At 40.9% G+C, this 15,225-nt stretch overlaps 1 protein-coding gene across 2 annotated transcripts in view; it reads right to left on the bottom strand.

Annotated features, from left to right (window-relative positions):
- SLAIN1 (SLAIN family member 1) overlaps positions 1-15,225 on the bottom strand; it is a 174,669-nt gene that overhangs the window by 128,884 nt on the left and 30,560 nt on the right. For both annotated transcript variants that reach the window (XM_085622075.1, XM_085622073.1), the window contains exon 2: positions 6,905-7,044. In XM_085622075.1, coding sequence (XP_085478201.1) covers positions 6,905-7,044 — 140 coding nt within the window. The remainder of the gene's footprint in view (positions 1-6,904; positions 7,045-15,225) is intronic.

Below are 15,225 nucleotides of genomic sequence, written 5' to 3'. Positions count from 1 at the left end.
CTCCCAGATATTAAGTCCCTATGATTTCTGGAAAAACAAGGATACTTTAAAAGACATTCTGAGAAAAATGATTTCACGTTGCTGACCCTTCCCGTCTGGCTAACAAAGGACTCTGTATAGAGGAAGAAGCTCCCTGCATAGTGGCTAAGCGCATATCAACATTGTTATTCTTTGGAAAGCCAAGGATGAGTGAAGTTGATACCAGCATATGTTGCAATAGCAGAGTAAAGAAACGTTAAGGTTTAGCAGCAACCAGCTTATGCAGACAATGAGATAGTAAAACAGCAAGGTAGAATTTCAAGACTATGGTTCCATTTTAGTTTGCTTGCATCTTTGCTTAACAAGTCATTTTAAAAACATGTAGGGATCTTTAAAATGCACATGAGTCATGATTATTATACAGTGGTGTCTCTAGACGTCATTTTTAAGGGGGGCACACAAGAGGCCACTGATAAAACTGGTGGGACCACCTACAATGGTGATCATGAAGACTGTACACATATGTACTTGATATTTACATTGACTGTGAATGAAACTTTACTATGGTCTGTGGAATACGCAAATTCTTCGGTGTTCTCAATCGCTCCCATTCTCTTCACACCACTCTCTTCTGCAGTCTGTTAGACATTTACACTCTCTTGCTATCTTTCTGAGACACTTAATCTGTCTATTACCTACCTCAGCTCTTCACTCTCTCCTTCACTTCACCAATCCCATCACACGCGTGCACACACACACACACACACAATACACCCACTCACCTCTATACACTGCCTTTTATTTACATTTTGTCCTGACAATATTTTAACAGTTGTGTACCTCCTTTACATATGTTTGAAAATAATCACATTTAGCACAATTGACCATTATTGCTTTGTGCTCTCCGCAAGGAGGCCAAGGATTGAATTAGCATGTTTTCCGAACCCCTTTATGACCCACTGACAGGCACTGTGAGAAATTTGCGCCTTGTACTGCCTGAACTCCACATGTCCCCACAACTTGAACTCAGACAGCTATATATGAGTAAATATTTACATACTATACATGAGTAATATATGGCATGAAAAAATACACAAACACACCATCCTGTAAAAAAGCAAAAACTCTTATGGAATGCAAGAGCAAGTAAAAAGTGAAATTTAAACAAGATCATCTCCGTTCTTAGGATGAAGGGGTGTCTGTTTTTGCTGGATGTGCCTGTCACCGGTGGTGGGGCACAAGGAGAACAGATGGGTGCCAGTATATGTACAGATGGGGCACCAGCCCCACCAGGCACCCTAGTGATGCCACTATTTTTATCCAGGTGAAATGGATGTATAAAAAGGTAAACAATCTTCTTTTAGAACATCAATTAGGTGTCTGCGGAGCTGACAAAATCTTTCTAAAAGCTGTGCTGCACTTCTGGGTACAGATTCCCTTGAAATCTGCACTAATGAATCAGTGTATTTGAAATATTCACTAAAAGCCCACACAATCATGTTTTCAAACAATTCCTTTGCGAGCCTCTTAGAAGTAAACAACTAATTCTGCCAAGAACCTCATGGAAAGTGGTACCAAATTATTCTGAGCATTTATGTCCTAGGCAAGTGAAACTGGATTTGTAGAGCCTTATGTGAAGCCCTACAAAACTGATGGACAAGGAAAAATCAGTCTTGGGAATTCAACGTAATGTTTCGGTGCCTAGTAACTGATGCCGTCACTACGCTGCTTTTGTGGGATTTCTTCCAGTTGCAGAGTCTCCCATGGGTCGCCAACGCAATTAAGTCTCATCTTCACCTGAAGAAACACTCGCACCAAAACAGCTGCTTATTCCACACACACATTCACAAATAAGCAGAAGCCAGATGGCACACAGTTAACATTCTGCAGGCCAATTGTGGCTTTTTTAGGAAAATGAAATCCCTGTAAAGGTATCACATTCCCAACACCTACTCAAACCATCATTTTTTAAATGTATTGGTACTGCCATTTGATAAGTGTTTGAACAATACAATTGGTATGCCCTGGATGCCTGGAGCCAATAAACTTACATTGCTCAACTACTCTGCAGGCTTTGTTCCTATAGGGTGACAGAACACAATTAGGCTAAAAGAAATACAAATGCGAAGCCAGAGAATTATAAGAACACATTTTCCTATAGGTCCGAACTCTCCTCAGCGCCTCCTCATGAATGATGGTGACCATGTAACTATGCAGGTTTGGGAGAGCCCTGGAGGACAGACGGGTCTTGAGAAGAGAGGAGCCACGCTCTGCTTTGCAGTACTCCGCAAAGTTATAAAACATGGCGTGCTTCACATGGCTACTTCTTTACATTTGAAATTTCACTATCATCTGAGTAAACCTATTTCTGTTCTACAAGCGATGGCTGCATGATGAAAGCAGAAGGCGGTTCCTTCATCAGTTCCTTGACTGCATCCCCATTTGCTGATAACCCATGTATATTAATAGCAGCTCAAAGAACTGGATGAAGTGTCCCTGAAAAGCTTACGAAGCGGCATTAACATGCGAAAGGTGATAAGCACCAACACCCCCAAAACTTCCCTTAAGATGTTAGAAAAAACAATATGGAATATTTTTTTTAAAGCACTGAACTGGATGCCTGCCTGTACCCCAGGGAAAAGTGGAGTGCACGCTATAAGGGTTGCACTCAGGGGAGTCCCTGCTTGAGCCCCGGGGGTAGTAGGTAGTCCATGTTTCGTCCAGAGCAGGAGAAGTAATAAATGGCAAGTCTAAGGATCTCCACTGAGATCATAACAGTGCGCTCAGCACAGGGCAGCCCAGGGCACTTTAACTTTAAAAAGCAAGGGTGTAGCTCTTGTAGTGACAGTACGCTAAAACGCTTAAAATAAGTTCCACCAAAGCGGATGAACACAGTAATTTGCTGTTGGAAAACTGATCAGAGAAACACACATGGAAGGACAGGAAACATAATGCCTCCAACCAATAGAAATGAGGAAAAGTAAAGTCACAAACACAAGAACCAATAAGAAGTGGAGGCGGGCTGTAAGTCCCTTTTAAGATATATTTAATACAATAGATTTCACAAGCACCGCGCAAGAGGTGTGCAGGCGAAACCTAAAAAAGGAGTAGTGGTAGACATGAAAGGAATACTCTCAAAGTTTTGCATCTACAAATTAGATTCATACAAAACATAAAATGGTGAAGCAGGAGAGCAAGTGATATATAAAGGGGGAATATAGTACAAGGGTACAAGCAGTACAGGTCACTAAAATATCAGTAATTAATGCACACTAATCAGCAAAATATATTAAGAGAAAAGGCCACAGGTGCATACCGTTTGCGTTGGAGCATGATAGCACATTTAGTATGTTTTGACACCCATCTATGGTTTAAGAGTTAAAGACCAGATTCACCAAAGAAGTCGGAAATGTACTCAGGAATGTACTGAAAACACTGATTTTGAATACACTAAGTATTCAGTTTCAACAACACTCCTGGGGCGCTGCAACTGTTCAAGGATCTCAAGAAAACCTCCAATGTGCAAATAGTTACTCATGCTAAAATGCATTTGCTAACTTTGGTTTTTCCAATGGGATTTATTTTATGCTTCTGTAGAGGAATCCTTTCCACTGCAGCCTCAGCAATTATGAGGGTTTTCGCCCTGCCTTTCGGACCTCGCTGTCCTGTTCCAAAGACATATTAACTTCTGCCTTTGATAGGTTGTTTTCATGGTGTGAACCCACCAGCAGCAGGATTGAGAACAGCCACAAACTTGCAAAACAAATGTGTAACTTCGCAGCTGGTCACATGCATCCCCAGTGTGTTTGCCCACCTGAAATGCACACCTAAAGTTAGATATGAAACACTGCAGGATTAAACATGCAATTAGGATAGGAACTGTAACAATCACTACCATATTGTGGGGGGTGTAGGACAAAGGATTTTCCATCCACAAAAAAGTTTTCCAAAATCCTGGGAAACGAGCATACATGTACATTTACATTAACCTGTGTATTGTGGCATAGAGACAATCTACTCCTTTTTTGTGCATCTGTTATCTTAAATACATCATGAAAAACGACATAACATTTATTAAAACAAAAAGGCAGGTCTAGTGAATTTATATGAATTGAGAATAACAAAAGTAATGTTTAAATAGGTATTTGAATATATAAATATCTTTCTGAAATAACATGCAATTGCCCCAGACTTAAAAAAGAGCGTGCAATGAAGTGTAAAAGTAGAATGGTTTCAAAGAAAGGAAGTAATTTAAAGCCATTCTCTCAAGTGGAAATGATGATAAATGTGTCTTCAGGAAGACAAGTAGGGCTAGTTAGCAGGAGATGGAGCTAAGCAAACAATTTCGATGCCAGGTCAAGTTGTAAATATTGCAGAGTGTCAAAAGCCTGAAAGGTTCCCATGGGAAGGTGACCTGCAATGTTTTGTCCTAGGCCTTTATTGGATTAGCAAACATTTAGGAAAGCAGTCTGATTTCCAGGAAACAGAGCATTACTCCAGCTTGTTAAACCGTGCGCAGTGAATTGGATCAACAGGAATTATATTGAAAGACCGGGGCTCAGTTTTTTAAAAAGTCTAATAAAACTGTACATAACTAGTTTTAGAGACAATGTATAATGTAATATTTTTTTTTAAATGGGACAAGAACATAAATCATAGAGGTAAAACACAAAATTAGGAACATTTTTTAAAATCCACAGCCATACTCTAGTGGGTAGATAAATTAACATTAGAACAAAGACATGCCATTTTCTCATGAAATTGTTGCACTAAAATAAAATCATATAAGGGCAATGTTACCAGTAGAATATGATTATACAAGCCAATCGGTTACAAATTAAGTAACCAATGAAAGTTATCTGCTACGCAGATTGGGGGATGTTGTTACAAAGACATTGTTAAGATAAACAAGAAGATTAAAATGTTACAGAAATGTATATGTTTACTTAGAAGTCGATAAAGCTTGCCCTTACCAAAAAGGTCAGACAAAAGAAAGATAATGAAATAAAAAGCGAGATACAAAGAAAAAAGAAAGTGGAGAAAGGAAGAACAAGAAGAAGAGAGAAAGAGGAATAAGAGCGGTAAAGAGACCATGCAAGAGAATGATTGACAGACTGAGAAAGAAGGATTAGAATAAGCTGTGATACTCAAAGTACAGTCCTGGGGCCGTGGCCCTCCTGTCCTCTACATGTGGCTCCTTGGTCAACAGCAGCACTAACAATAAAAATGTGTTAAATAAACAGGCAAGCATTTATTTAAAGGCTAATTGGTGTTAACGAAATTAAGGAACTAGGGAGTCCTGCAGCGCTTGACTTTAGAACACCTTAATTTTTAAAGACATTTTGCAGCACAAGTGTTAAAATTTGACGTCTCTTCAAAATTCAAAAATGTATTTAATTAACACGCAGAACATTTTCACCTTAGTCCATTAGATTATATTTGTGATAGTTTTCAACATGAATTTAGGAACATTAAGTCCCCCCCACACCCGACCCAGACAACAATGCCAATAGTGAACTAAAGAGACAAGTCAATCGTTATGTGCACTCCATGGGTGGCCTGAGGTCCTATTGTACATGAACGACATTATAGTTTAATATAGCAAACACATGAGATGGTTTTGTAAAGCACATATCCTAGTCATGTACTTCGAGGTCCTATTATATGTGATACTGAAGAAAAAGGTAGGGAAGTGAAATAAAACAATTGCCAAGGATCACACAATTTGGTCTGGTATGGAAGCTGGGATTAATCCAAGGTTTTCTGGTTTTACATCGTTCGATTCAAAGACTAGATGTACACCCTTTCCTTACCCTACATCCACCTTACCACCAATCATCCTCCCTATTCCCCACCCTCCACACCACTGGCATCAATGCAGCCCTCCGTTACATCACAGACCGAATTTTTTGGGCCATGGAAAAATGTTTCCATGGTAATGGTATAGAGAATGAAAAATTATGAAGGAAAAAAAAGAAAGTGAACAAAGATACCCACAAAAAGGATACTGAAGAGGTCAAACACATTGGTTAAATACAAAAGATGAAAAAAGTGTTTGAACGACATGAATTCCATTTAAAAAGCCAAATGAAGCTTTACATTTGCCACTTCTCCTTAAAGTCACCCTGAGCAACTAGTTATTGATAGTACAATGGTAAGCATAAAGATTGATGCCCAGCACGTGTGCCATCCTTGCAACATATAGGGCATTGCTTTCTATTTCAACAAATACAGGTAATGTTTAGATTGTATAGACTCAACGGAAGAATCTAATAATGTACTTGTAAAACAAATGTATTGATATCAAAATAGCACTGATCCCAGCAAACACTTTGGAGGTTATGTCCAATTCACTTTCACTTTCAACTGTTTGGAACGAACACTAATGTTATTGTTTGATGATCCTCAAAAGGCCAACCACAACCATCTGCCTTATAAACAAATGTGGCATGTGATATAGGGGTTCAGAGAACTACCTGAAGTATGAAAAAAATATTTATGAGATAATTCAAAGACAAGGAATATTCTTCCACAGGCGCAGACAATAGAGGAGGTTATAACTTTTCTAGTAAGAGACAAACATTAGGAATATCAAAGTGATGTTACTTTTGAGTGCAACACATCACTTCTATCAATGCCAAATGTTATCAGTTTCCTACTTCATTCCACAAAGAAAATTTAGCTTTTCTAAAATTCTAGATTTGAGACTGCCTGGTACTCTTTCACTTATAGTATTTCTATAGAGAAATTATTTGGTTGAATGGTCTCAACTCCTCTACATCGAAGGAGAGGGTAGACATCTTTGAAAAAAGGTGAAAACCTCTGGTAGGAAAGTTGGGCTTTTTAATTACCCATTTTCCATGGTAGACTTTCACTTGTCTGGAAATAACAAAACGTAAATTCCATCAGTAAGAACTGCCATTACCTTGTTCTAGTCTAAAGCAAAGTGACCGCTTTGCAGCCTCGATCTCTGGACTTGGATGATCCAGTACTTGTCGGCACCACTGCAAGGGGCTCATGTCAGTCGCTGCTGGTCTTGGCTTCATAGATGGGGATGTATACAACCTAAAAGAAACAGAGATCAATGTTAGAAAGCATATTTGTCACATATGAATGCTGCTAGAACCTCCATCTTGTCATTTTTATACCTGTTCCACCTATTTTCTGCTTGGATATGAATGTAGTGGCCTCAGCTCCTTAACAATTCTGTCAATTTTTCATTAGATTAATTTCAATTGCTTGCTGTAAAAGGTTGGGTATCATATTTCATCTACATGTATTTGAATTATGCTATTAAGACAAAGAAAAAGACCATAGAAAATTAAGCCGAAACAACACCCATCACTGCATTCACTGACATTTTTTGAAAGATCCTTTCATCTATCTGGCGTACAAAGCAAACATTTTTAAGACTACAGATCCTGTGAAGTGTATTGCAGCAAATGAGCAAATGAACTGAGACCCAAAAGCTCCAGGATGGACCAAAGAAACACCTCAGAATAGTCTGTAACTACTGTGATATGACTAGGAGTCAAATGACTAGCAATGACCAGAATGACTACAGAAGAAAGAGATAGGGAGCGGTTCAGAACATTGATGTGCCGACATGAGTGACGTTGAAGCCAGTTCCTAACCCTAGTTACTGCCTCCTTCCTCCCTTATGAGCCCACCCATTTAGCTCTGGTCCATAAGTCGAGAGAAAGACAGTTATAATTGATATTAACTAAATCAGAGGTCAATAATGCTACTAAGTGTATTCAGCATCAATGTGTGACCTATCAAAACCTGGTAACGCGTTCAGCTAAGAGGCAATGACGTTGTGTTGCTATATTCAATGTAGCTGAATTGAAAATGTATTCCAGCAAACTTAAAGAATGTTAGTGTGACTAATACCCATACCCAGTTGGGGGTGGGGGCAAAGTAATAGAGAGTAAACCAAGGTGTTTACTCACAAGGTTCAAGAGAAAAATCCAAACCTGCAAACATTGCACATTAACACCAGTACAAGTTATGACGTTTGCTAATACACCTATATTTAAGGGAAACATCCTTTACCACGCAACCATTACAACGCGGTATGGTTACATCGTGGTTTTAACAACGCAAGTCGTTACACCGACTTGCACTGGAGGGCGCTGTAGGATAAGGAATAGTGTGAATTACTTTCCAACACCTTCCCTACTGTACGTAGACTGGAGTTGGAATAGTAATTCACACTATTCCTATGTCCAGCGCCCTCCAACGCAAGTCGATGTAACGACTTGCGTTGTTAAAACCGCGATGTAACATACCGCGTTGTAATGGTACGCGTTGTTACATCATACATCCATATTTAAGCATGACATATGTGCAATACAAGCATTAAATACATATGTATATGGTTTTCGTGTAGTTTAATTATAAAAAAAATCACTCTTCGTAACGTTGATGTCGTGTAATGTAAAAAAACATACACAAGGTTTAGAATCTGCACCAGTACCGTTTTTTCACTTTTCATTTATTTCCCCATTCATTATTTATTAGGATTATCACATGTTTGGCCCAAAAGCAAGAAAGGATAACAAGTAACCCACAGCTGCAGTCATTCAAGGTAAGGGTGTACCTCTGTGCTACCATGTAGAAGATATTCCCATCCCAACAAGGTATGCCACATCAATTTCTAATTAGCTTCTAAAGCCGAACGATTTGTTGATTTAGTGCATGTCCTGCTTGAGGGATGGGGTGGGACAAATTACTTGGTAAACACCTTTTAAGTGTAGAAACTCAAGGACGGCATAGGCATTCATTGGCAGGTATGTAACACTTTAGCGTCCCCTATCCTTCATTCCCATTAGTGCCATTCCACATCAGACCATACCATTTCCCTAACCTTACACACCCCTTCAGTGATAATCTACAGTGAAGGTTCCTCTCAGCATCTACTCTGGTGTCCCTCCAGTCCAGTAACTTTCATGCGGCCTGAGAGGACAAGTGCAACACGCCATCTCAAGTCGCGCCAGCATCACAGTGCACCACCAAGATGGTAGCTGTACTGCTTATCTTTTATCGGTGTTGTTTTTGCAACTTCTTCAAGTAGGCTAAAATGTATGTTGATGACTACAAGCATGCACTTTTATCAGTGATCTACAATGTTAATTTCAGTTCTTGGTAGCTTTCAGTTTGTCACACTTGTTGAGGTCATCAAGTCCTTCCAGCCAGTGGGTGCAGAATTTGACTGGATGGCTTGGAGTTCAATCAAGGTCTGTGAGTGTGTTCAGGGGCTACAGTGACATCCTAGTCTAAATGGAAATCCCTAAAATAGGGCCACTGGGCCATATGCAGAAAGTGAATATGCAGCAATGTAAAAGTGGCAAACAGAAAAAGAAAGATTTCTCCTTTTCCAAACTGTAAAAACAGATCTGAATGCCACAAAAAGAACGTCTGCTTCCTGCATAAACTTATACATTATAGCTCACTGCAGCAATATAGCAGTGTTGCATGACAGATTATATGCCAGTAAGCAGGCTCACAAACACTTCAACATTTTAAACAAACAAAGATAACCAGCATTGGCACATCGAATAGATCTCACCTTCAGTCTTTGCCTTTGCTTTTAACCAATGCTGTTTAATGTTGGCAAAATGAAAAAAGAAAATTGTTATTGCTGATGATGAACAGCATGTGCGCGTATGAGTCAGGATGACATTGTGATGGTGATTTATTTTATTTTTGATTTACCATTTCAACATGCAAGACACCCATCTTGGAGCAGTACATTAGAAAAATATAAAAAGCACCTTTTTTTTATTTTTACAAAAGAGCATCCTGCCAGCAAACTACAGTTGCCCTCCAAAAAATGACAAAAAATTTAACATTAAAAAAGTATCAATACATCTGTGAGGGGCACTACAGTGGACCTGGAGCCATATTACACATTATCACTGTTTGCACCCGGCGAACCTTTCAAAAGGTGTGCCGGGCGCAAACAGTGATAATGCGCCCCATTATGGTGTATGCGCTGCCCCCAGGGTAGCCGCAACCTCGCATTCATGTGAAAACACGGAGCAGCTGCTCCGTGTTTTCACTGTGCAGGCAGCACCCGCCTGCACTTTCAAAAGGGGATTAGAGATCCCCTTGCAGGTGGCTGCAGGCACTGACTGCACCGACCTGCAAGGGGATGTCTGGGGGGTCCATGGGACCCCCTTTATCCCCTGCAGAGGGCTGCTCTCATGGGACGCACTGACTGTGCGCCACCTTTTAAATGGTGCCACCTGAGAGCCTCTTTGACTCCGCGTCTGTAATATGGCGCAGGGGCAGAGTCAAAGGAATTCTCTCATTTGCATAAGGCACACCCCTATGCAAATGAGGAAACACCATCTGAAGGTAGCGCAGGTGCTTTCAGTGCGCCAGCGCTCTTGGCATTATAAAAGGGGACACAAGCACCTGCTCCTCCTTCTAGAATACCAAAGTGCTGCCCAGGGGCACCTTCTGTAATACAGCCCCAGGTGGGCATTGCAAGTAAATGCACCAGAGCAGCTATAGTAGCTGTGGAAAAACACAATTCATCCAATCAAACGGATGCTAAGGCAGCTATGCTAAAGGGAAGAGACGAACATAAGAAACGGAAGGTAACCCACTGAAAAAAACTTAAGCAAATAATCTTAACAAAAAACCAAGTCAATGTTGGCAGTAGGCTGACCCACAGCTCACTCTCTTTATTGGTGCTGTACACAATAGTTCATCCACAACAAACATCTAAAAGGGGTGTGAGGGAGAGATTTAAAGAAGATGGAGAATGCTATATCTCCTCCTATTTTAGGATGTATCTTATGACTAAGAACAGTGGTTTTAAACCTTTTTACTTCTGTGGACTCCCACTTAATCATTACTGAGATAAGGGACCCCCACTGAATCGTTATTGGAATCAGGGGACCCAGTCCTAAATAAATTTGATGATTTGAACGGCAAAACAACCCAAAAATAGGCACAAGCATCCATCAAACACTAAAATGATGAAATATTTTATTTAATCGAAACAAATATAACAAAAATCAACATGTTGGGGCTTTTTTATATTCAATTGAGGTGACCCATCGCCCATATTACATTCTGTTTGATGCACCGGTGCAATCTTAAGATAACAACTTGATTTTTTGCTTCCAATTTCAAATTCCTACACATGTATAGAACATTGTAAAAGGTTCAATTGTACATTTTGCTTCTTTATTTATGTACATTTTATTAATCTAATAATAAAATGTCATTTTCTAAGCATTCGCAGAGCCCGGGTGTAGGAGTCTTGGACCCTCAGGGGTCCCTGGACCACAAGTTAAGAACTAATACCAAAGAGTAATGAGTTTGTAAGGTGGTAGTCAGTGCAGATAGGAGCTACTTTGGTGTCTTTAGACAATTCAAGAAAATTCCTATATAGATTCAAAGATGTGGGTTTAGTTAAATAAGGCCATTCTTCCTGTGCCAAATATCCATTGTGAAAGAGAGGGGCTTTTGGGAAGCTTTCACGTGCATAACATACTCCCTTGTTTAGCATGCGCTAAGAACCAGGTCAGCCATCTATGAGCATGCTAAAAGAGTTTTAGCAGAATTAAAAAATCCTGTAATATCAAGGTTTGGGCTGATCTGGAGAAACACCTCCCTAAACTGATTATCCCGCCTGCTATATGTGTTCCCATAACACTGAAGCAGCAGGGTGGAAGGACAGAACATGCAGTTTTTCTCCATGTGGTTCTATACAGTATCAGGCGGTGGGAAATCTAGCAGACCTGCTGTTAAAGGAGCATAATGACTGTAAATATTAAGATGTGCATGCTTTAGCTGACCTCCCAGTTTTGTTCACTATTTACATGCAATACTTGAGCAAGAGTGAGGAAAGGAGCAGCATCAGTTTGTCCATATGCCTTACTTTTGAATATTGAAGCAAATGGTGCAGAAATGCTCTGAGAGCTGGTCAGGATATCAACAGTTTTTAGTGGAGACTTTAAAAAGGAGCACTAGGAGCAGCAGCCAGTGAGAATGTGGGAGAGAACATGGCCTAACAGCTAAGGCAGTTCCACCTCGGAGATGGGGAACCGGGTTCAAGTCTCGGCGGGACGCTCAACATTCTATGATTCTGGGCAAATCACTTAATCTCTCAGTGCCTAACAAAAATGAATGCATCCCTCTGTAACGGAACTGGTGATTATGTATGGTGCTCTGATCCCTGCGGGTCTAGTTTGCGCTATATAAAACTGTACACAAAAAAAAATAAAGAAAATGGGTGCTGGCAAGGGCATAAGAGAACCAAAGCTATCTTCCTCTCTTCCAGCAGCCAAAGCACCTTGAATAAGCAAGATCACATCTGACCTAAGAAGTTAAGGTGGGTCATCTCTGGTTTGTACTTGAATAAGAGTCATTAACAGACCATCAGGTGCACTAGGTATGTTCCTGGTCACTTATTGTAAGTGGTGCTCTTCCCAAGACTCTTCCCTGTTCATCATCTTATGATTTTACAGTCTATTTGAGCCACAACTTCGTATCGGGATGTTGGCCTTGTTTTCATTCTTAGTCAAAAATGAACTATTTTTTAACCAAAGTCAAAGTATTCTTTCTTTTTTCTGGCTGCTGATACTCGGCCTGTTAGGAACTAACATCTAACCAACTGAGTATCTTGGAAGGATAAACTCTAAAGGTGCCGAGTGACAGATCACACAGCCAATAGCTGATGAATGTGGTCTGATTAATATGTGACTGACACTAACTACAACCAATTGCTGAAAGGGGGGCAAACCTTTTGCCTTCTTTCTCTTTTTACAATGCACAATGTGTAGCCAAAATGGGAAATGCATCTGCTCACCAGTAGTTGGAAAGTGGGTTATTAGTACTGGTAAATGGGCATCTACTACTGGTGATAAGGCCACTCACATGGTCTAGGGCCCAGTACAGGCCTTAATAAATTATTCCCATGCTCAACCCTTTGTAGCTTGGCTGCGAGCAGACAGGCTTCACTTAGGAGACAGGTATGTGAAGCATTTAAAAACACTGATTCAGTAAATAATTAAGACACAACACATCCCACACCAATTTATAAAAATAGGACATATTTCTATCTTTAAAATGACACCAAAATGACAAACATCCAATGTAGGGAACCAGAGATATGACTTTTTAAAGATTTAGCACTATATATCACTTAGAAACCTATTGCGCCACTCTGGGACATCTGGTTGCGCTTGACTGTGATAAAGTCAACGTTTCAGGCTGATTGCGATGGAAACCTTCTCAGATACCCCTCGTGGTAGGCCTCTGTCAAAAGTTTACCTTAGGGCTTAGAAACGTTTCTGGAACTTCTTCTGCCAGGGTCCCTCAACGCTCTTCACCGGTCCAGATTCTGTGAGGGTTCACCAGCTTGCTTTCCAGTGAGCTCGCGGTCAGACTCTGTAAGTCAGATCTCCGGAGCTTTTCAGTGGGACAAACTGGCAGCTTAGTTAGGCTCGCGGTTGAAGGTGGCCTGTTTGGCTCTCGTGGTTTTTCTAAAGTTACTCCCAAATTCTAGAACTTCTTCCTGAAGTTCTTCTTGAGGGTCCAAGGTGTCCAAAACACAATCCAAGGGTCTGGAATCTCCAAGATGGTCTTTGAAAGGTTGGGACCACAATTCCCACAATGAACCTGGATAAAACACTAACAAGTCCCCTGGACCCACTCCTGGCAGGGGGCTCTTGGTAGTGACGATCCAGGAGAGCTCTGTCAATCTGTAGCTTGCATGGAGTCCACTCGTTATCCCTATTGAAGCAAGGTACATCCAAAGGGTTGTAGTTCCAGATCATGCAACAGGTGCAGTCAGTCAGAATGCAGGGCCTGATGGTACATATCAAGTTTACAGCTTGGTAAGCCTCCTTCTCTTTGTTTCAAGCAGCAGAACTGAGAGGCTCTGCACCTCTCACATATTTATTCAGTGTTCTCTGGGGTCAAGCAGGAAAGCACTCCTGTGTAATGAGGTGTAGAGCAACACTCTAGAGCATGACTACTTCCTCCAAAGTGTGGTATAATCTTCTCCCAGAAAGCACTATTCCTCCAAAATTCAGTATGGCTGAACTCTCAGCAGAGAAACAAGAACTAGTTAAACTAACCTCCAGCATGGCTCATTTCCATAGCTCTCCTCCCCCTACCATCTGCAAATTCCTGCCGTAAGCCTGCCATCTGACTGGGTCAGAGGGGCTGTGGGGGGTTAGATGGGCCTGGTCTGCTTGTCCTATCTCCCTTTGAAGCTTCATGGTTTACGACCCCTTCCCTCTGCCCTGGCATTCCTGTGTAGCAGAGCTCTCTGCACCAGATAGCCTCTCACAGGGTGAGCCACTTATCACTTCATCAGTCCAGCGTGGCTAATCCTGTTACCTCTGGCCAACCAGGAAAGAGGGCAGGAAAGCTGAATTTTGGCTTACAGACAAGAAAGTCTTGAAACTTATTTTCTGTATATTTTAGGCTAAATTCATCCATAGCATATTGCTGGATTTATCAATACCATTCTCCTAAATTCTTGAATGATATTTTTATTATTAATAACAATAGTTATGCGCTCAAAAACTACTGCAATGGTATCCTATGTGGCTGTGGATCTACAATGGGGAAAATGAAATGTGCCGTTTCTCCAACACCAGGGCCTATAAACACATCTTTTATAAGGACCCTGCATATAGCGTCATGACTCCAAACCCATGGAAAACCTAGAGGAGACTTTAGGGGTCCTGCATATGCAAGAATAGTGGAGCTCCTCACTCCACAGTGCTCTTAGAACCAAAGTCGATTTATGAGAGGCACTTTACTACAAGGAGGAAAGAGAAATATGCAATTTTTCTATCCCCAGGGTATATAAAACAAATATTATAACGGTCCTCCTTATAATGACATGATCCTCCATCCTTGGGACCCCTAAGGGAGACCCTGGGGATACCTAAAATGCCACGATATTATGGTTTATCACTTTTTAAGTGCCCCTACCACCAAAGTCGAGTTTGGGCACAATTTACATTCAAAAGCAGTGCAGCGCCACAGTGCTGCTTTTAAACTGACCTCAGGCCTCAGCAGTGCACACATGCAAGTGCAGAAATTGCTCCTGGCCTCTAAACTGTCATGCCCTATTATGTACTGGGGACTTGAAGGTAGTTTCAATCCCCCTGCCCTATTATGTACTTGGGACTTATAGGGTCGATCATGCCAATCATAGGTGCACCCTAACACATAGTGTACCATAATGCAAGTGTGCGTTTTGGGTGT

Source organism: Triturus cristatus, chromosome 8, assembly GCF_964204655.1.
Source record: "Triturus cristatus chromosome 8, aTriCri1.1, whole genome shotgun sequence".
Classification (NCBI taxonomy): Eukaryota; Metazoa; Chordata; class Amphibia; order Caudata; family Salamandridae; genus Triturus; species Triturus cristatus.
Note: the sequence above shows the minus strand (reverse complement) of the source record. Positions and strands in the feature narration are given on the sequence as shown.